This window comes from Nerophis ophidion, linkage group LG09 (genome assembly GCF_033978795.1).
Source record: "Nerophis ophidion isolate RoL-2023_Sa linkage group LG09, RoL_Noph_v1.0, whole genome shotgun sequence".
NCBI classification, from domain to species: Eukaryota; Metazoa; Chordata; class Actinopteri; order Syngnathiformes; family Syngnathidae; genus Nerophis; species Nerophis ophidion.
Window position 1 is genome coordinate 2,866,347 of NC_084619.1, and position 20,939 is coordinate 2,887,285.

The 20,939-nt window shown below is 43.2% G+C and overlaps 1 protein-coding gene across 1 annotated transcript in view; it reads left to right on the top strand.

Moving 5' to 3' along the window:
* Positions 1-8,104, top strand: part of LOC133558903 (choline O-acetyltransferase-like) — a 50,827-nt gene extending 42,723 nt beyond the window's left edge. The window contains exons 7-15 of the mRNA XM_061910049.1: positions 534-711; positions 787-956; positions 4,375-4,475; positions 4,551-4,679; positions 4,758-4,880; positions 4,947-5,082; positions 6,954-7,016; positions 7,108-7,245; positions 7,320-8,104. Coding sequence (XP_061766033.1) covers positions 534-711; positions 787-956; positions 4,375-4,475; positions 4,551-4,679; positions 4,758-4,880; positions 4,947-5,082; positions 6,954-7,016; positions 7,108-7,245; positions 7,320-7,613 — 1,332 coding nt within the window. The 3' untranslated portion in view covers positions 7,614-8,104. The remainder of the gene's footprint in view (positions 1-533; positions 712-786; positions 957-4,374; positions 4,476-4,550; positions 4,680-4,757; positions 4,881-4,946; positions 5,083-6,953; positions 7,017-7,107; positions 7,246-7,319) is intronic.
* Positions 8,105-20,939: the final 12,835 nt, after the last annotated feature.

The following is a 20,939-nucleotide window of genomic DNA, read 5'->3' on the forward strand; positions in this document are numbered from 1 at the left end:
TATTCCCGTGTTAATTTCCTTAGCTTCCATGCTAGTGCTCTTTGTTTTGCCTTTTCTGCCTAGCACCAGTGTTTCTGTTCTTAGCCTGTTTTTTCCCTAGCTTCCATGCTAGCGCCTTTTGTTCTTTTCTAGCTCACACGCTAGTTCGGTTTGTTTTGACTAAGTCTGTGTTATTCGTTAAACAAATCTATAATTTCTTACCTTTACGCTGTGTCCCAGCCCGAACTGCATCTTGGAAGAAGCACCATCACCACCATGCCCAGCAAACGTCACAACAACGTCTTTTAAGATAAACAAAGCAGTCCAGTTACGATTAATTCAATTCCCTGAGAATACAATGACCTGGATGAATGAGAAGATCCATCGACACGTTTCATTGGAAGTGAAAAAAATCTAGATTTGCTTTTATGGAACCATAACACTAACACAGATTTTTAAAACCAGCTTTGTATAGTTGATACACAAGGAAACAAAGCAATTCAGTCTCTCTTTGAAAAAAAACGTGCATACCTTGTTTTTCTTCTTCTGTCAAGCTATTTGTGCTGGACGTGGTGATCAATTTTCGGCGCCTGAGTACCCAAGACCTCCTGACTCAGCTGGAGAAGATCGTAAAAATGGCTGAAAATCAAGACGAGCGGCAGCCACCGATTGGTCTACTTACCTCCGATGGACGCAGGGAGTGGGCAGAGGCTCGCAGCGTGCTCATGAGAGGTACTTGTACTGCCGGAGATGAGTTCTGAAGTCATCAGTCCAATGGATTGAAAAAGAAAATCCTGCTTTCTTAAGAGTCAACCAACAGGGACTCATTGGACATGATCGAGCGCTGCCTCTGTTTGGTCTGTCTGGATGACGCCAGCGGGACCGAGCTGACCGACTCCGCTCGGGCCGTGTTGATGTTGCACGGGGGAGGAGTGACAATGAACGGGGGGAACCGCTGGTACGACAAGAGTGTGCAGGTTTGTACTGATCTAAGAACATAGGAATGTACTGTATTAGTAACTCCTGGACTGGTAAAAGCTACTGGGTGATCTCTTTAAGGACTTAGAGGTGACTTGTGGACCAAAATATCAAAGTTGGGATTGGTTGTCCTAGTTGAACCATGGGAACTGTCCAGATCAGGGGTCTCAAACACGCGGCCCCTGAATGGCGCTTTACAGCGTCATACTTTTCCGGGTGACTCCCAATTTTCAGTGCCCCTCCAGGGATAATCATTCCCTCGAATTTCACCCAAACATCAATATTAAAGGAGCACCGTAGAGGCACTGCCATAAGCGTCCTCTACAACCTGAACAAACCGCCTGCCAGTCCAGCCAAATGTTGTATTTGGCTTCTGTAGACGCAGTAAGCGACTGCAAGACATAGTTGATCAACAGCCACACAGGTCACACTGAAGGTGGCTGTATAAACAACTTTAACACTGTTACACATATGTGCCACACTGTGAACCCACACCAAACAAGAATGGCAAACACATTTTGGGAGAACATCCGCACCGTAACACAACATAAACACAACAGAACAAATACCCAGAATCCCATGCAGCCCTAACTCTTCCGGGCTACCATATACACCCCCGCTTTCCTTCCAACCCCGCTCCTTATTTTAGCCTGAAATAGTTAGGGCTGCATTGGATTCTGGGTATTTGTCCTGTTGTGTATATGTTGTGTTACGGTGCGGATGTTCTCCCAAAATGTGTTTGTCAATCTTGTTTGGTGTTTGTTCACATTGTGGCGCATATTTGTAACAGTGATAAAGTTGTTTATACGGCCACCTTCAGTGTGACCTGTATGGCTGTTGATCAAGTATGTCTTGCAGTCACTTCCGTGGGTCTGCAAAAACCTCATACTATAAATGTCAATCAATGTTTATTTATATAGCCCTAAATCACAAATGTCTCAAAGGACTGTACAAACCATTACGACTACGACATCCTCGGAAGAACCCACAAAAGGGCAAGGAAAACTCACACCCAGTGGGCAGGGAGAATTCACATCCAGTGGGACGCCAGTGACAATGCTGACTATGAGAAACCTTGGAGAGGACCTCAGAAGTGGGCACCCCCCCCCCCCCCCCCCCTCTAGGGGACCGAAAGCAATGGATGTGGAGCGGGTCTAACATGATACTCTGAAAGTTCAATCCATAGTGGCTCCAACACAGCCGCGAGAGTTCAGTTCAAAGCGGATCCAAGACAGCAGCGAGAGTCCCGTCCACAGGAAACCATCTCAAGCGGAGGCGGATCAGCAGCGTAGAGATGTCCCCAACCGATACACAGGCGAGCGGTCCATCCTGGGTCCCGACGAGCGGTCCATCCTGGGTCTCGACTCTGGGCCGGCACACTGTTTGTGTGGTTAAATAAGTGGGCAAGACTTATTTAATTTAATGTAGAGGACGCTAGAGGCAGTGCCATCGCGGCACGCCCATAATATTGATGTCCGGGTGAAAGCCGGGAGAATAATCGCCCCGGGAGATTGTCGGGAGGGCGACTGATATACGGGTGTTTCCCGGAAAGATCGCAAGAGTTGCCAAGTATGTTGCCAGGGCGGGAAAGCCATTCAAAGAAGGTGAATTCAAGAAATCATTTCTTGCGGCCCAGCCTCACCCAGTTTCTGCATCCAGTGGCCCCCAGGTAAATTGAGTTTGAAACCCCTGGTCTGGATGCCTTTTAGCATAGGACCCTAAAGCAACTTAGATTACCTAAATCCCTATTGGCAGAATCTTGTCATCCAATGCAGACTGTCAAAATATCAATCAATCAATCAATCAATGTTTACTTATATAGCCCTAAATCACTAGTGTCTCAAAGGGCTGCACAAACCACCACGACATCCTCGGTAGGCCCACATAAGGGCAAGGAAAACTCACACCCAGTGGGACGTCGGTGACAATGATGACTATGAGAACCTTAGAGAGGAGGAAAGCAATGGATGTCGAGCGGGTCTAACATGATACTGTGAAAGTTCAATCCACAATGGATCCAACACAGTCGCGAGAGTCCAGTCCAAAGCGGATCCAACACAGCAGCGAGAGTCCCGTTCATAGCGGAGCCAGCAGGAAACCATCCCAAGCGGAGGCGGATCAGCATCGCAGAGATGTCCCCAGCCGATACACAGGCAAGCAGTACATGGCCACCGGATCGGACCGGACCCCCTCGGACCGGACCCCCTCCACAAGGGAGAGTGGGACATAGAAGAAAAAGAAAAGAAACGGCAGATCAACTGGTCTAAAAAGGGAGTCTATTTAAAGGCTAGAGTATACAAATGAGTTTTAAGGTGAGACTTAAATGCTTCTACTGAGGTGGCATCTCGAACTGTTACCGGGAGGGCATTCCAGAGTACTGGAGCCCGAACGGAAAACGCTCTATAGCCCGCAGACTTTTTTTGGGCTTTGGGAATCACTAACAAGCCGGAGTCCTTTGAACGCAGATTTCTTGCCGGGACATATGGTACAATACAATCGGCAAGATAGGATGGAGCTAGACCGTGTAGTATTTTATACGTAAGTAGTAAAACCTTAAAGTCACATCTTAAGTGCACAGGAAGCCAGTGCAGGTGAGCCAGTATAGGTATATATGTATGTATATATGTATATAAAGGTATATACAGTATAGGTATATATGTATGTATATATGTATATAAAGGTATATACAGTATAGGTATATATGTATGTATATATGTATATAAAGGTATATACAGTATAGGTATATATGTATGTATATATGTATATAAAGGTATATACAGTATAGGTATATATGTATGTATATATGTATATAAAGGTATATACAGTACAGGTGTAATGTGATCAAACTTTCTTGTTCTTGTCAAAAGTCTAGCAGCCGCATTTTGTACCAACTGTAATCTTTTAATGCTAGACATGGGGAGACCCGAAAATAATACGTTACAGTAGTCGAGGCGAGACGTAACAAACGCATGGATAATGATCTCAGCGTCTTTAGTGGACAGAATGGAGCGAATTTTAGCGATATTACGGAGATGAAAGAAGGCCGTTTTAGTAACGCTTTTAATGTGTGCCTCAAAGGAGAGAGTTGGGTCGAAGATAATACCCAGATTCTTTACCGTGTCGCCTTGTTTAATTGTTTGGTTGTCAAATGTTAGAGTTGTATTATTAAATAGAGTTTGGTGTCCAGCAGGACCGATAATCAGCATTTCCGTTTTTTGGGCGTTGAGTTGCAAAAAGTTAGCGGATATAAATAACATTTCCTAGTAGATGCTGCTGCAGAGGATCACAGGAAATGTGTCCCAACAGAAAGAACATACTAATTGGTTATACAGCTTCACGAAACCAGTCCTAGCTTCTATAGTTTGGTCCCTCAGTCAAGTCCTTTAGGAGGCTCTGAAAACAGCGTCATTGTGTTAGTTTGTCGTAGGTGCCGACGGCTGTTGCGGAGTCGTGTGTGAGCATTCACCGTTTGAAGGGATCATTCTAGTGCAGTGCATGGAGTACCTTCTCAAGTACACGTAAGGCGTTCTCTGGTGGAGTAGGGAATTTCAGAAAACCGATATCTGAAAATGATGACCATGCTGTGCCGCTAGGATGCGCAGCCCGTCCAAGCTGGTGAGAGCTGCAAGTGTGAGCGAGCTCCCGGCGCCAAGACGACTCCGCTGGAAAGTCACCCCAGGGATGCACAAACTCCTCACCTTCTCTGAAGACAAACTTCAAAGGTTTATTTGGCTTTTTTTGCAGTTTGTCTGCTTAATGAGTGTATGCTTTTAGCTTCAAATGTAAGTTTTATTGCAAAGGCTTGTGAAGAATCTCGACATGAACGTCCACAAATTCCACCATTATGGGAAAGAATCGATCAAGAAGCTGAAAATGAGTCCAGATGCCTTCGTCCAGGTGGCTCTTCAGTTGGCCTACTACAGGTAACGAGTGACGGTCAACGAACAGGGCGGCTGTACTTTGAAATCTTTTTACTCTGTGTATCGTAGATGTCACGGCAGACAAGTTAACACCTATGAGAGCGCTTCCATGCGACGCTTTAAGGACGGACGAGTGGACAACATTCGCTCTGCTACGCCAGAAGTCCTGGACTTTGTCAGAGCAATGAGTGATGGAAGCACAAGTGTAAGCAGTTCTGTGCTAGGTGAAGGTTGCTTTCACGTTAGCACCTGTTAGTCGGTTTATTTGAACTCTAGATCGTTGTATCCCTTGGTGCAGTTTGTCTGATCGGTCGTGAATTTAGAAGGTGTACTTTGTCCACAATCGGGTGTTAAGTATTTTTGGTGATGATCTAGTATTTATCAAGTAACTGGACAAGAAAAGCAAAACACTTTTTGGCTAACAAACCTCTCCTTGCACAAAACTGAGGATTACCAACGGTGACTAGCAAAATCAATCAATCAATCAATGTTTATTTATATAGACCCAAATCACAAATGTCTCAAAGGACTGCACAAATCATTACGACTACAACATCCTCGGAAGAACCCACAAAAGGGCAAGGAAAAGTCACACCCAGTGGGCAGGGAGAATTCACATCCAGTGGGACGCCAGTGACAATGCTGACTATGAGAAACCTTGGAGAGGACCTCAGATGTGGGCAACCCCCCCCCTCTAGGGGACCGAAAGCAATGGATGTCGAGCGGGTCTAACATGATACTGTGAAAGTTCAATCCATAGTGGCTCCAACACAGCAGTGAGAGTCCCGTCCACAGGAAACCATCTCAAGCGGATCAGCAGCGTAGAGATGTCCCCAACCGATACAGGCGAGCGGTACATCCTGGGTCCCGACGAGCGGTCCATCCTGGGTCTCGACTCTGGACAGTCAGTACTTCATCCATGGTCATCGGACCGGACCCCCTCCACAAGGGAGGGGGGGACATAGGAGAAAGAAAAGAAGCGGCAGATCAACTGGTCTAAAAAGGAGGTCTATTTAAAGGCTAGAGTATACAGATGAGTTTTAAGATGAGACTTAAATGCTTCTACTGAGGTAGCATCTCGAACTGTTACCGGGAGGGCATTCCAGAGTACTGGAGCCCGAACGGAAAACGCTCTATAGCCCGCAGACTTTTTTTGAGCTCTAGGAATCACTAATAAGCCGGAGTCTTTTGAACGCAGATTTCTTGCCGGGACGTACGGTACAATACAATCGGCAAGATAGGATGGAGCTAGACCGTGTAGTATTTTATACGTAAGTAGTAAAACCTTAAAGTCACATCTTAAGTGCACAGGAAGCCAGTGCAGGTGAGCCAGTACAGGTATATATGTATGTATATATGTATATAAAGGTATATACAGTATAGGTATATATGTATGTATATATGTATATAAAGGTATACACAGTACAGGCGTAATATGATCAAATTTTCTTGTTCTTGTCAAAAGTCTAGCAGCCGCATTTTGTACCAACTGTAATCTTTTAATGCTAGACATGGGGAGACCCGAAAATAATACGTTACAGTAATCGAGACGAGACGTAACAAACGCATGGATAATGATCTCGGCGTCTTTAGTGGACAAAATGGAGCGAATTTTAGCGATATTACGGAGATGAAAGAAGGCTGTTTTAGTAACGCTTTTAATGTGTGACTCAAAGGAGAGAGTTGGGTCGAAGATAATACCCAGATTTTTTACAGAGTCACCTTGTTTTATTATTTGGTTGTCAAATGTTAAAGTTGTATTATTAAATAGAGGTCGGTGTCTAGCAGGACCGATAATCAGCATTTCCGTTTTTTTTCCAAATCCAACCTTGATCTGATCCAAAGGGCAAACAAATGAATCTGGACTCACTTTTTAGATTCTTGTTAATGCCATCTAACTGGTTATGATTAGATGGCATTTTTTTTCAACTAATCTCAAAAGGAAAATGGACCAACTATTCAAAATGCACCAAGACAATTCATTCTAGCCCTGTCGGTAGCAACATCATTCAGTTTTACCTTTAAGTAAAGGCCAGAGTTTTAGCATTAGCATTGAGTCTTACTTGTTTCTACCAGGATGCAAAGAAGTTGGAGTTGCTACAAGACGCCATAACAGCCCAGACTAAATATTCCACACTGGTCGGTGACTTCTTCCACAGTCCTTATTCCAATCCTGAATTGGTACGGCAAAGAAAACATGACAATAACTTGCGTTATTTTCCCTTTTCAGGCTATCATGGGGATGGCCATAGACAATCACCTACTGGGATTACGTGAGATTGCAGATGAACTGAAGATGGACAAGCCAGAGATTTTCAAAAATGAAGCGTATCACATCAGTAACCACTTCCTTCTCTCTACAAGTCAGGTATATCATTGCTTAAATCCTGATTTAAAACTTCAGTAATATTTTATACATCAGTAAGCATCTTGAGATTTCAGGTTCCAACCTCCGTTGAGATGTTCTGCTGCTACGGACCCGTGGTTCCAGACGGATACGGGGTGTGCTACAACCCTCAGTCGGACCACTTTGTTTTCAGCGTGTCAAGCTTTCGGGAGAGTCCTCACACTTGTTCGTCCAAATTTGTAAACGGTCTGGAAAGGGGACTTTTAGACATGAGGGATCTGTGCCATGAAAGCCGCGCTAATCCACGTGCGCCCAGACAGGCTAAAACCACGGAGACCTCCACCCAAAAGAAACCTGCTGACCTGAGCAAGAAACAGGGATCCCAATGAAATGTTGCCCCAAAGACACAAAGCCAGATTTTATCGAAAGCTGGAGGTAAATCATAGGAAACATATGGTGTGCCACAATAATCCTCTAGAGCAGGGGTCTCAAACTCAATTTACCTGGAGGCCACTGGATGCAGAAACTGGGCCGCAAGAAATGATTTCTTAAAAAAATCTATCATGCACTTTTCAATGAATTCACCTTCTTTGAATGGCTTTCCCGCCCTAGCAACATACTTGCCAACTCTCGCGATCTTTTCGGGAAACACCCGAATATCAGTCGCCCTCCCGACAATCTCCCGGGGCGATTATTCTCCCGGTTTTCAGCCGGACATCAATACTAAGGGCGTGCCGTGATGGCACTGCCTCTAGCGTCCTCTACAATCAATTAAACGAGTCTCACCCACTTATTTAACCACACAAACGGTGTGCCGGCCCAGACACTTATAGTATGAGTCTTCTGCAGACCCACGGGAGTGACTGCAAGACATACTTGATCAACAGCCATACAGGTCACACTGAGGTTGGCCGTATAAACAACGTTATCACTATTTCGAATATGCGCCACACTGTGAACCCACACCAAACAAGATTGACAAACACTTTTTGGGAGAACATCCGCACCGTAACACAACATAAACACAACAGAACAAATACCCTGAATCCAAAGCAGCCCTAACTCTTCAGGGCTACAATAGGGGACGGGTTTGGGGGGGGAGGGGTGTATATTGTAGCCCGGAAGAGTTAGGGCTGCATGGGATTCTGGGTATTTATTCTGTTGTGTTTATGTTGTGTTACGGTGCGGATGTTCTCCCAAAATATGTTTGCCATTCTTGTTTGATGTTGGTTTACAGTGTGGCACATATTTGTAACAGTGTTAAAGTTGTTTATACGGCCACCTTCAGTGTGACCTGTGTGGCTGTTGATCAACTATTTCTTTCAGTCGCTTACTGCGTCTACAGAAGCCAAATACTGGACTGGCAGGCGGTTTGTCCAGGTTGTAGAGGACGCTAAAGGCAGTACCTCCACGGTGCTCCCTTAATTTTGATGTTTGGGTGAAATTCGGGGGAATGATTACCTATGGAGGGGCACTGAAAATTGGGAGTCACCCGGACAAATCGAGGGTGGCGGGCCGCACCAACATTAACTTTTCATATTAAGGTGTAGGCCGCAATTGGCCCGCGGGCCGCGTGTTTGAGACCCCTGCTCTAGAGTCAAACATGACTAGAATAGAGTATTACAGATAGAGGTTAAATGTACCTATGTCTATCCTCAAATAATGGTCATGTCATGTCTTAATTATTTGTTGGGTGAGTTGTCAAAATAGACACAATTTTATGACCTGTGTAAGTTTACTAAGGTGCGACATGGAGTGCAGTTCGGTTCAGTATGCTACAGGGTGACACAAAAAACTAGAACCCTTGAAATTTGACTACATCCTGAGAAATCCCATAGTCTGTGTTCCACCATTCCCAAAGGTTTAAGTTAAAGTTAGGTAAAAGTTACCAATGCTTGTCACACACACACTAGGTGTGGTGAAATGTGTCCTCTGCATTTGACCCATCCCCTTGGTCACCCCCTGGGAGGTGAGGGGAGCAGTGGGCGGCAGCGGTGCCACGCCCGGGAATCATTTATGGTGATTTAACCCCCAATTCTAACACTTGATGCTGAGTGCCAAGCAGGGAGGTTCTTGGTCAGTGTGCATAAAAATCATGTTATTTCCAAAATATGATCCAAATGGATGAGGTGGCAACTTGTCCAGGGTGTACGACGCCTTCCGCCCGATTGTAGCTGAGATAGGCACTCTAAATACTAAATAAATTTGAAAGTTTGCTTACATTGAAGCCTATAAAGCCCTTAAAAACATCCAAACACCTCCATTGTTGTTTTGTATACATGATGTAAATATGTATTTGCATATTTTGATCATTTAAAGCATACACGGCGCATTAATTTCCAAAACGCATCACAACTTCTGCTCATTTACTTCTTCGTCACTGATTATTACTCACTGCAGACTCCATGAGAGCCAACACACATTTACTGTGCAACATCTGCTGTCATTAGAATGCCGACTGCTTGAATGTTCATATATTCCCATTTAGATGAAAAATGACTCATAATCCTCACAAACGAGGTGGGGTGGGGGAAGGGGGCGGGTACAGAGCGTCTTTTTGTGTCGTCGTCACCAGTTCGGGTCCTAAATGGCTGTCAAAGTGTACCAACTTGTCGGAATACCTACTCAGACGTCCTCTGTCCAGGTGAGAGATGCAATTTATGATTACAATAAACTTCGAGGGAGCAAGGAAGCGAGGAAGCAGCAGACCACTCGATTAAATGTAGAGAGACACGGAAGTGATCACTGCGCCGATATAGTTTGTCTGCGTCATAACGATATCACTAATATCTGGTTAATATTCAAATCACGACATGTAAACGGAGTATTGTTGGTGGTTTTTGAATGGTTATTAATTAGACTTTAAGACCGAGATAGAGTTAATCCCATAGGCTTTTATTTACAAGTTAGAATACATTTTAAACGATCCATCCGTCGTCTTGTCTTACATAATGATTGTGAATAGAGATGTCCGATAATGGCTTTTTTGCCGATATCCGATATTCCGATATGGTCCAACTCTTAATTACCGATTCCAATATCAACCGATACCGATATATACAGTAGTGGAACTGACACATTATTATGCCTAATTTTGTTGTGATGTCCCGCTGGATGCATTAAACAATGTAACAAGGTTTTCCAAAATAAATCCACTCAAGTTATGGAAAAAAATGCCAACATGGCACTGCCATATTTATTTAGTCACAAAGTGCATTCTTTTTTTTTTTAACATGCCTCAAAACAGCAGCTTGAAATTTGGGACATGCCCTCCCTGAGAGAGCATGAGGAGGTTGAGGGGTAATTGTAGTGTCCTGGAATGAGTTAGTGATGCAAGGGGTTCTAGGTATTTGTTCTGTTGTGTTACGGTGCGGATGTTCCACAGAAATGTGCTTTTCATTCTTGTTTGTTGTGGGTTCACAGTGTGGCGCATATTTGTAACAGTGTGACCTGTATGGCTGTTGACCAAGTATGCTTTGCATTCACTTGTGTGTGTTTAAGGTTTATTGGCGCCCTACGTCCGTGTACCACTCCTTACAGCGGCATTTTAAAAAGTCATACATTTTACTTTTTGAGACTGATACCGATAATTTCCGATATTACATTATAAAGCATTTATCGGCCGATAATATCGGCAGTCTGATGTTATCGGCCAATAAATGAACGATAGGCAAAATAAAATAAAAAAGGATCTAATATTATTATCATTTTTATTATTATTATATGCGCATAATACTTTATCCTACTTTTTTTGTGTTCCCTCTGAATTAGAGTAAGAGGACCTCTCTCCCTCTGGCTGATTGCTTTATTTATTGTCCAAATAAGTACGTCCACCTCGCTCTAACGTAACCAGACTGCAGATCCCCGCCAACAGAGGCATCCACAGCTGCATGCCAGCTTGCACCAAAATGCATGAACCAACGACATTTATAAGACAGAAAATATGAAATTCTTCATACTGCAGGTCCCCTTTAAAAACCAGGCTTTTGTCCCGCAAAGTTAAACGGCGCGTCGTGGAAGACGAGGGAGGCTGTGGTGCTTTTAGGGATGCAGATGAACGAGGTAGCAGCGTGAAGTAAAAAAAGGGGTATTTATTAATTAAAGAAGCAAAAAGAGAGAAGACAAAAAGTGCACTAAATTGCCGAACTATGACAGACACAAAACAAAATTCTGGAACGCAGCAAAAAACACTTACTTTGAAATGTGGAGCAGATGGCGTCCACAAAGTAGGCGCGTACTAGAGCGCGGCGTGAAAAAAAAGATCGCCTCTAATCACCAGTGAACAGATAACAGCAGCATCAACAATGTCCCTGACAACCAAAGTAAAAGAAAGAATCGACTTAAATAGTCCTAATTTCAAACAGAAAACAGGTGAGGGGAAATGCTTTGGGACTGAAGTGGACCAGCCATGGGAAAACACCAACAAAACCAGAAGAGCCGCCAAAATAAAAGTACAAGACAGGATCTAACACAAACATCCGGGGAACACAAACAAAACCTAAGGGAACCTTATGACCATCCATCCATCTTCTTCCGCTTATCCGAGGTCGGGTCGCGGGGGCAGCAGCCTAAGCTGCGGGGGATCCTGAGACGTTCCCAGGCCAGTCTTCCCCAGGCCACATAGTCTTCCCAACGTGTTCTGGGTCTTCCCCGTGGCTCCTTACCGGTCAGACGTGCCCTAATCACCTCCCGAGGGAGGCGTTCGGGTGGCATTCTGACCAGATGCCCGAACCACCTCATCTGACTCATCTCCATGTGGAGGAGCAGTGGCTTTACTTTGAGTTCCTCCCGGATGGCAGAGCTTCTCACCCTATCTCTAAGGGAGAGACCCGCCACCCGTCGGAGGAAACTCATTTGGGCCGCTTGTACCCGTGATCTTGTCCTTTCGGTCATTACTCATGACCATAGGTGAGGATGGGAACATAGATCTACAGGTAAATTGAGAGCTTCGCCTTCCGGCTCAGCTCCTTCTTCACCACAACGGATCGATACAACGTCCGCATTACTGAAGACGCCGCACCGATCCACCTGTCGATCTCACCATCCACTCTTCCCTCACTCGTGAACAAGACTCTGAGGTACTTGAACTCCTCCACTTGGGGCAGGGTCTCCTCCCCAACCCGGAGATGGCACTCCACCCTTCTCCGGGCAAGAACTACGGACTCGGACTTGGAGGTTGGAACCGAGTCGCTTCACATTCGGCTGCAAACCGATCCAGTGAGAGCTGGAGATCCTGGCCGGATGAAGCCATCAGGACCACATTGTCTGCAAAAAGCAGAGACCTAATCCTGCAGCCACCAAACCGGATCCCCTCAGTGCCTTGACTGCACCTCAAAAATTCTGTCCATAAAAGTTCTGAACAGAATCGGTGACAAAGGGCAGCCTTGGCGGAGTCCAACTCTCACTGGAAACGGGTCCAACTTACTAATAAAACATAACTAATAAAACATACGGCAAAGAAAACACATCAGTGTAGTCTCACTGCCATGCACTACAAACCTGAGTTCCTTATATAGGTGCCTAAAACCTGGTTTTCTTAAAGTCTGTCTAACTCCCGCACCGACTGCAGTGATCTTTCCAGATCCTCGTAATTGACGGTGACGTAAAAGGGTCTTGATACGAACCAAGAACAAAACATGTGACTTGGGAGCGCTAATGAGATACTAATAAACGCCTGGCACTCCCTGCAGTTGAGTGAATAAGTGCAATGATAAAAATATAATCAATCAATCAATCAATGTTTACTTATATAAATAAATAAATGATAAATGGGTTGTACTTGTATAGCGCTTTTCTACCTTCAAGGTACTCAAAGCGCTTTGACACTACTTCCACATTTACCCATTCACACACACATTCACACACTGATGGAGGGAGCTGCCATGCAAGGCGCTAACCAGCACCCATCAGGAGCAAGGGTGAAGTGTCTTGCTCAGGACACAGCAGACGTGACGAGGTTGGTTCTAGGTGGGATTTGAACCAGTGACCCTCGGGTTGCGCACGGCCACTCTCCCACTGCGCCACGCCGTCCCTATATATAGCCCTAAATCAGTAGTGTCTCAAAGGGCTGCACAAACCACAACACAAACCACTACGACATCCTCGGTAGGCCCACATAAGGGCAAGGAAAACTCACACCCAGTGGGACGTCGGTGACAATGATGACTATGAGAACCTTGGAGAGGAGGAAAGCAATGGATGTCCAGCGGGTCTAACATGATACTGTGAAAGTTCTATCCACAATGGATCCAACACAGTCGCGAGAGTCCAGTCCAAAGCGGATCCAACACAGCAGCGAGAGTCCCGTTCACAGCGGAGCCAGCAGGAAACCATCCCAAGCGGAGGCGGATCAGCATCGCAGAGATGTCCCCAGCCGATACACAGGCAAGCAGTACATGGCCACCGGATCGGACCGGACCCCCTCCACAAGGGAGAGTGGGACATAGAAGAAAAAGAAAAGAAACGGCAGATCAACTGGTCAAAAAAGGGAGTTTATTTAAAGGCTAGAGTATACAAATGAGTTTTAAGGTGAGACTTAAATGCTTCTACTGAGGTGGCATCTCGAACTGTTACCGGGAGGGCATTCCAGAGTACTGGAGCCCGAACGGAAAACGCTCTATAGCCCGCAGACTTTTTTTGGGCTTTGGGAATCACTAACAAGCCGGAGTCCTTTGAAGGCAGATTTCTTGCCGGGACATACGGTACAATACAATCGGCAAGATAGGATGGAGCTAGACCGTGTAGTATTTTATACGTAAGTAGTAAAACCTTAAAGTCACATCTTAAGTGCACAGGAAGCCAGTGCAGGTGGTTACGATTTACTTTTACAATTAAATTGTGAGGGTACTTTTTTTTTTTTTTTTTGCATGCGGTGAGATGTTTTTATTTTTGTACCCTAAGGCCGGGGGCGTGGACGTGCAATTTAGAAAAAAATACTGAGTATATGTAACGTACTTAGCAGAGATGATAATCATATTTATGGGTGTGCTGTATCGCATTTATTTTTGTATATAAGAACAATTGTATGTGCAATTGAAGTCTATAGGTCAGGTCTACTGAACTGGTGGCCAACCTTTTAAATTGAAGTAGCAACAACACCCGGACAGGCTTGTTTAAAGCATTCAAATAGGGTTGCTCGTGTATGCAGTACTCCAGCCATCCCGCAGGGGGCAACAGCGAAGCATATGTGTCACAATGAAGCAACGGTGGGGTCAGTAGAAGAAGTTGGCACTATGGACTCTGAAAAAAATGGCTACAAAAAGACTTTTAACAGGGAATAAATGTATTGAAATTTCTGACTTTGTGATGTCTTGTATTTTTTTTGGCTGTTTATACTCATAGTGCTTACTTTGACCAGTAAAGCTACACCTTATGTTTAATTCTGATTAGGTACATGTGTGCAATGTTTGTTGTGTGAACTAAAATTAAATCTTCTATTTTGTTTCTGTAAAATACAGAATAATTATATTTTCAGTCTAAGAAATCTAAATAAAGGAAAATGTATAAGGAAATAAAACGGAGGAAGGAAAATAATTCAAGAGACGTAACATTAACAAAAACGGTAATATTAAAAAAAATGGATAGATGTTGATAGTCTAACTCAGGCCTGGGCAATTGTTTTGACTCGAGGGCCACATTTAGAGAAAAAAATGTGTCTGGGGGCCGGTTTATCTATTTTTAGGAACACTAATACAAAAACCTCACAATAATGTCTGACTGAATGCTAAAAACGTTATGACAGACCGCCTTAAAGAACGGAATGGAATTTTGTATTTTTCTATGAACGATAAAACACTGAATATTTACAAATTATGAACGTCACACCCCCTTTCGATTGGCATATTTTACAATCAAATGAAACGCAACAAAAATGCTCACCCTTGTGGAGGGGGTCCGGTCCGATCCGGTGGCCATGTACTGCTCGTCTGTGTATCGGCTGGGGACATCTCTGCGCTGCTGATCCGCCTCCGCTTGGGATGGTTTCCTGCTGGCTCCGCTGTGAACGGGACTCTTGCTGCTGTGTTGGATCCGCTTTGGACTGGACTCTTGCGACTGTGTTGTGTTGTGTTGTGTTGGATCCATTATGGATTGAACTTTCACAGTATCATGTTAGACCCGCTCGACATCCATTGCTTTCCTCCTCTCCAAGGTTCTCATAGTCATCATTGTCACCGACGTCCCACTGGGTGTGAGTTTTCCTTGCCCTTATGTGGGTCTACCGAGGATGTCGTAGTGGTTTGTGTTGTGGTTTGTGCAGCCCATTGAGATACTAGTGATTTAGGGCTATATAAGTAAACATTGATTGATTGATTGAAAAACGCAACAAACAGTGATATATGAACGCGAAGGGTACAACATAAACCCGCCTACAATCTGATATATCTGATACATCACTAAGCTTTAGAACTTTGTTGTGAAAAATCTCCTTCCGCGTCTGTGGAAACGCTTCCCACCCACACTGTTTGGTGCCTCGTCTGAGCTGCTGTGACGTGGATTATTACCATGGTAACTAATTAGATGACCATAATAACTAAATAGATTACCATAGTCACTAGTATATCATCCATAAGCGCAGATTCCAACCATTGAAACACTTTGTATAGTTGAAGATTTACCTCCATTACTGCTGTTAACTATCTGTCGAGCTGCACACGCTGGAAATGAGTAGCGAATGAAGAACACTGAATTTGTTGACAGTGCAGAGTGACATTTGATGTGTTTACTTTGTAAATAAGTCAACACAGTCTCAAAGGAATATAACCTGCGGGGGCACTTTCTAAAAAAAACATCCACACTTTAATAACTTTGGGCTCTTAAAACTGCGGCCGTCTTCATTATGTAGTTGAATGTTGTGCTATAGGTGTTCCCATGTGTGTTGTAGTTTACATACGTTTTGTTGTTCATTTAATGGAGGCCTTTTATCGTTTGTACACACACGCACACGCACACACACACACACACGCACACATTTATTTTATTTCTTACCTTCTTGAGACGTCCGAAAAATACCTACCGCCAATGTTATAATTAAAGTCGGAATTTTACTCAACGCACGTCAAAATTTTACAAGAAAAACTGAACATTTGTGCGATATTGTGATATAGTCGCAAATTTGCAAGAAAAGATGAAAATGTTGGCAATTTTATGAAAAGAGTCAAAAGTTTACTCAACAAAAGTCACAATTTGAGAAGAAAACTTAAAACTTTTGGCGATATAATAATCGGAAATTTTACTTAGCAAGATCATGACAAAAATCATCATTTTACTCAAAAAAATGTCACTGTTTTACAAAAACAACAAAAAAAGGGCAATATTGTGATAAAAGTCATAATTTTATAAGACAAATGTCACCATTTTGCATTAAAAAGTAATAATTTTACATAAAACAGTAATAATTTCACGAGAAAATCATGCAATATTATAAAAACAGAAAGAATATGAGAAATTGTTCCCAATTTTTTAGGAAAAAAGTTGAAACATTTTGAGAAAAAGACTGCTTTTAGCTAAATATTTTTTTTTTGTAATCAGTTTTTAATCTCCATTATTTACTTCAAGTTATTACAGTATGTCTCCATATATATATATATATATACATATATATATATATATATATATATATATATATATATATGTATATATATATATAATAGTGTGATGTTGTTGCGCTATATTATGAACGAGACAGGGTGTTATGTTTTATTTTGAAGTATTAGTTTTATTTTGAAGAACCAGATGTCCAGTGCAGGAAGTGACTGCGGTTTTTTTTCTGAAATTTACTTCCTCTTCTATCGGACTTTTGCTGATGAGGTAATAGTTCTTCATTGCTTTGTGTTTCTTGTGTAAATATTATTTCTAAACTTTCATAATACTTTAAAAGTTGAAACATTAATGTTGTAGGTATAAGTGATGTGTTGTTTTAAGTATTTTTATGCACAATTTTGTTAAGTAAGGATTAGAGCGTCGAATGTTTGAAATGTTTGGTCATAATTACACATGGTATTTACGCAGGTATCACTCCGCCAGAAAAGTAGAGACCTGTTTATGTGTTTCGTGTTTCCAAAACAGGTATGTGGATTTGTGTATTATTAATTTTTTTGTGATAAAACGTTTTTGTTAATGTAATTTAAATTATTATTTTTGTATGAATGAATGTTGTTTACTCGTCTTCTATCGGACTTTTGCTGATGAGGTATCACTCCGCCAGAAAAGTAGAGACCTGTTTATGTGTTTCATGTTTCCAACAAAGGTGGCCAATAAATGATGAAACGACGGAATGGTGGAGTGTCTCTTACTTAAAAAACCACACAACGCAGAATAAGAATCACTACATATATACATATATAACCATCCATCCATTTCCTACCGCTTATTCCCTTTCGGGGTCGCGGGGGGCGCTGGCGCCTATCTCAGCTACAATCGGGCGGAAGGCAGGGTACACCCTGGACAAGTCGCCACCTCATCGCAGGGCCAACACAGATAGACAGACAACATTCACACACTAGGGACCATTTAGTGTTGCCAATCAACCTATCCCTAGGTGCATGTATTTGGAAGTGGGAGGAAGCCGGAGTACCCGGAGGGAACCCACGCATTCACGGGGAGAACATGCAAACTCCACACAGAAAGATCCCGAGCCTGGAATTGAACCCAAGACTGCAGGAACTTCGTATTGTGAGGCAGACGTGCTAACCCCTCTGCCACTGTGAAGCCCTTATACATATATATATATTTATTTTTATTTTATTTGTATTTTTTGTCAATTTTGGCCAAAGGGTCGCATTTAATTTTACTTGCTATTACAAATGTTGGCCAGAAGGGGAGCACCTCAAATTTTCACACACACTTGTTATTTCATATGTTGGCCAGAGGGGAAGCACTTCACATTTTTACACACACTTGTTATTTCATATGTTGACCCCAGAGGGGGAACACTTCACATTTTTACACAGGCACTTTTAAAAACCCATCCATTTTCTACCGCTTATTCTCTTTTGGGGTCGCGTGGGGCGCTGGCGCCTATCTCAGCTACAATCGGGCGGAAGGCGGGGTACACCCTGGACAAGTCGCCAACTCATCACAGGGCCAACACAGATAGACAGACAACATTCACACTCACATTCACACACTGGGGCCAATTTAGTGTTGCCAATCAACCTATCCCCAGGTGCATGTCTTTTAAAAACCAACACAGTCAATTTGAAAAATACCTCCTCTTTGGGACCACCCTAATTTTGACAGATTTCACCACCAGGGGTGCAAATGAGATCTCTATTTTTTGTTTTTTGTAATGTGCTTAAGGCCGATGACAAAGGAGTCAAGGACCACAGATGTGCCCTGTGCCGCACTTTGGCCAACCAGAGTAGAAGCTAACTGTTAATGACCACTATAGTCTTAGTACCGTAGTGTATTTGTTCATCCTATGCTCACATATGTGTTGTCTAACGTCAGCACCAGAAGTTGTAAAATTAGCCGTTCACCTGGCGGGTCTTTTTCGGGGATGAACAGGGAAATCCTTCTATAGATGCCGACTTGTTTTATTATATATTCAATGTTTACTTTTGCATGCACACTAAATCAACAAATAATCCTAACTTTGGAGCAATGTTCACGGACTCTAGTATTTGGCTCTCTATTAGATGCAATGGTTTTCCATAATGGGACCATGACTTCGGTCCGATCCTCATATGGAAGGTACTTTTCCTTGTTGATGTCTCAAGAAGGGTAGAACTACAAGGACACACACACAAACACACACACACACAGTGCAACAAGTCTCACAACCTTATGGCTTGTGTTATGGTTCAATCTTTCATGTATTCAAGTACGCTTTTACGGAGGCTTCGTAAGCGAAGAGACGGTTAAGTGGTTCTGATGTTTGTTTACGCGGGAGGAGTCGAACGAGACGAGCGAGCGTCAACGTTGCCCATCAAGCCTCACGGGCTTTGTTGTCGGTGTTTGTGCGTGCGTTTGAGCCTTATGTTGCAAAAAAAAAGCAAAAACAAGTCTCTGTGCCAGCTGGCTGATGTCTGCTAATGAAGCGAGCTGTGAGGCATTCCTTCGCCAGCAGTTCAGACGACAAAAAGCAAAGGCAGACACACGTCCACTGATGCCTGTCAGGAGCACTTTAATTACCTAATATCGTGATATACAGGACATACGTACTCCAGTGTGCCGTGTCAAGTATGAATGTAGTAGTAATCAGCGCCAAGGGGGGGGGGTGGAAATAAGATTAAAGGCCTACTGAAAGCCACTACTAGCGACCACGCAGTCTGATAGGAAAACATGAAATATCCTGCTGAAACGTCTCGGTATGATGACGTGTGCGTGTGACGTCACGGACATTTTGTTCCAACATCGTTCCCAGTTATTGAGTCATCTGTTTTCATCGCGAAATTCCACAGTATTCTGGACATCTGTGTTGCTGAATCTTTTGCATTTTGTTCAATGAACAATGGAGACATCAAAGAAGAAAGCTGTAGGTGGGAATCGGTGTATGGCGGCCGGCTTTAGCAACACATACACAGCCGATGTTTCATTGTTTACATTCCCGAAAGATGACATTCAAGCTTTACTATGGAACAGAGCTGTCAAGCAAACACGGTTGGATTGGACCACACACACAAAGTACAGTGTATTATGCAGCGATCATTTTGAAAGATCATGTTTCGAAGAGGGTCCCTTGCGAAGGGCAGAGATGGGCATCGTCACCAGCCGTCGACTGGTGCTGAAGAAAGGTGTGGGGCCGATCTTCAAGTTGTACAGGTACGATCATATAATCTCACTAAAACACTAGTAACACAATAAGCAGATATGGGATTTTCCAGAATTATCCTAGTAAATGTGTCTAATAACATCTGAATCGCTCCCACTGCCCTCTAGTCTTTTTTTTTCTTTTTTCTAGTCCTTCCCTCTCACTTTCCTCATCCACAAATCTTTCATCCTCGCTCAAATTAATGGGGAAATCATCGGTTTCTCGGTCCGAATCGCTCTCGCTGCTGGTGGCCATGATTGTAAACAATGTGAGGATGTGAGGAGCTCCACAACCCGTGACGTCACGCGCACATCGTCTGCTACTTCCGGTACAGGCAAGGCTTTTTTATTAGCGACCAAAAGTTGCGAACTTTATCGTGGATGTTCTCTACTAAATCCTTTCAGCAAAAATATGGCAATATCGCGAAATGATCAAGTATGACACATAGAATGGACCTGCTATCCCCGTTTAAATAAGAAAATCTCATCTCAGTAGGACTTTAAATGCTACAACAATAAAGTCGTAAGGAAACTAAGGAATGAAGAAAAAAATCATCATTCTGCAACAATAATCTCATTATGGAACAAGAATGAAGTCCATCTTTAAAAATGTGTAATTTATCTCCTGTACAAGATTAACAAAGTATATCCATTATCTACAACAGGGTCCCCAAACTACGGCTCAATTTTTGTTTCATCGGACATCACATGGACAAAGATAATCAATCAATCAATCAATGTTTACTTATATAGCCCTAAATCACTAGTGTCTCAAAGGGCTGCACAAACCACTACGACATCCTAAGATAAGACTTTCTGGAGGAAAGTTTCTGCGATCAGATGAGACAAAAATGGAGCTGTTTGGCCACAATACCCAGCAAAATATTTGGAGGAGAAAATGTGAGGCCTTTAATCCCAGGAACACCATGTCTACTGTCAAGCATGGTGGTGGTAGTATTGGGCTC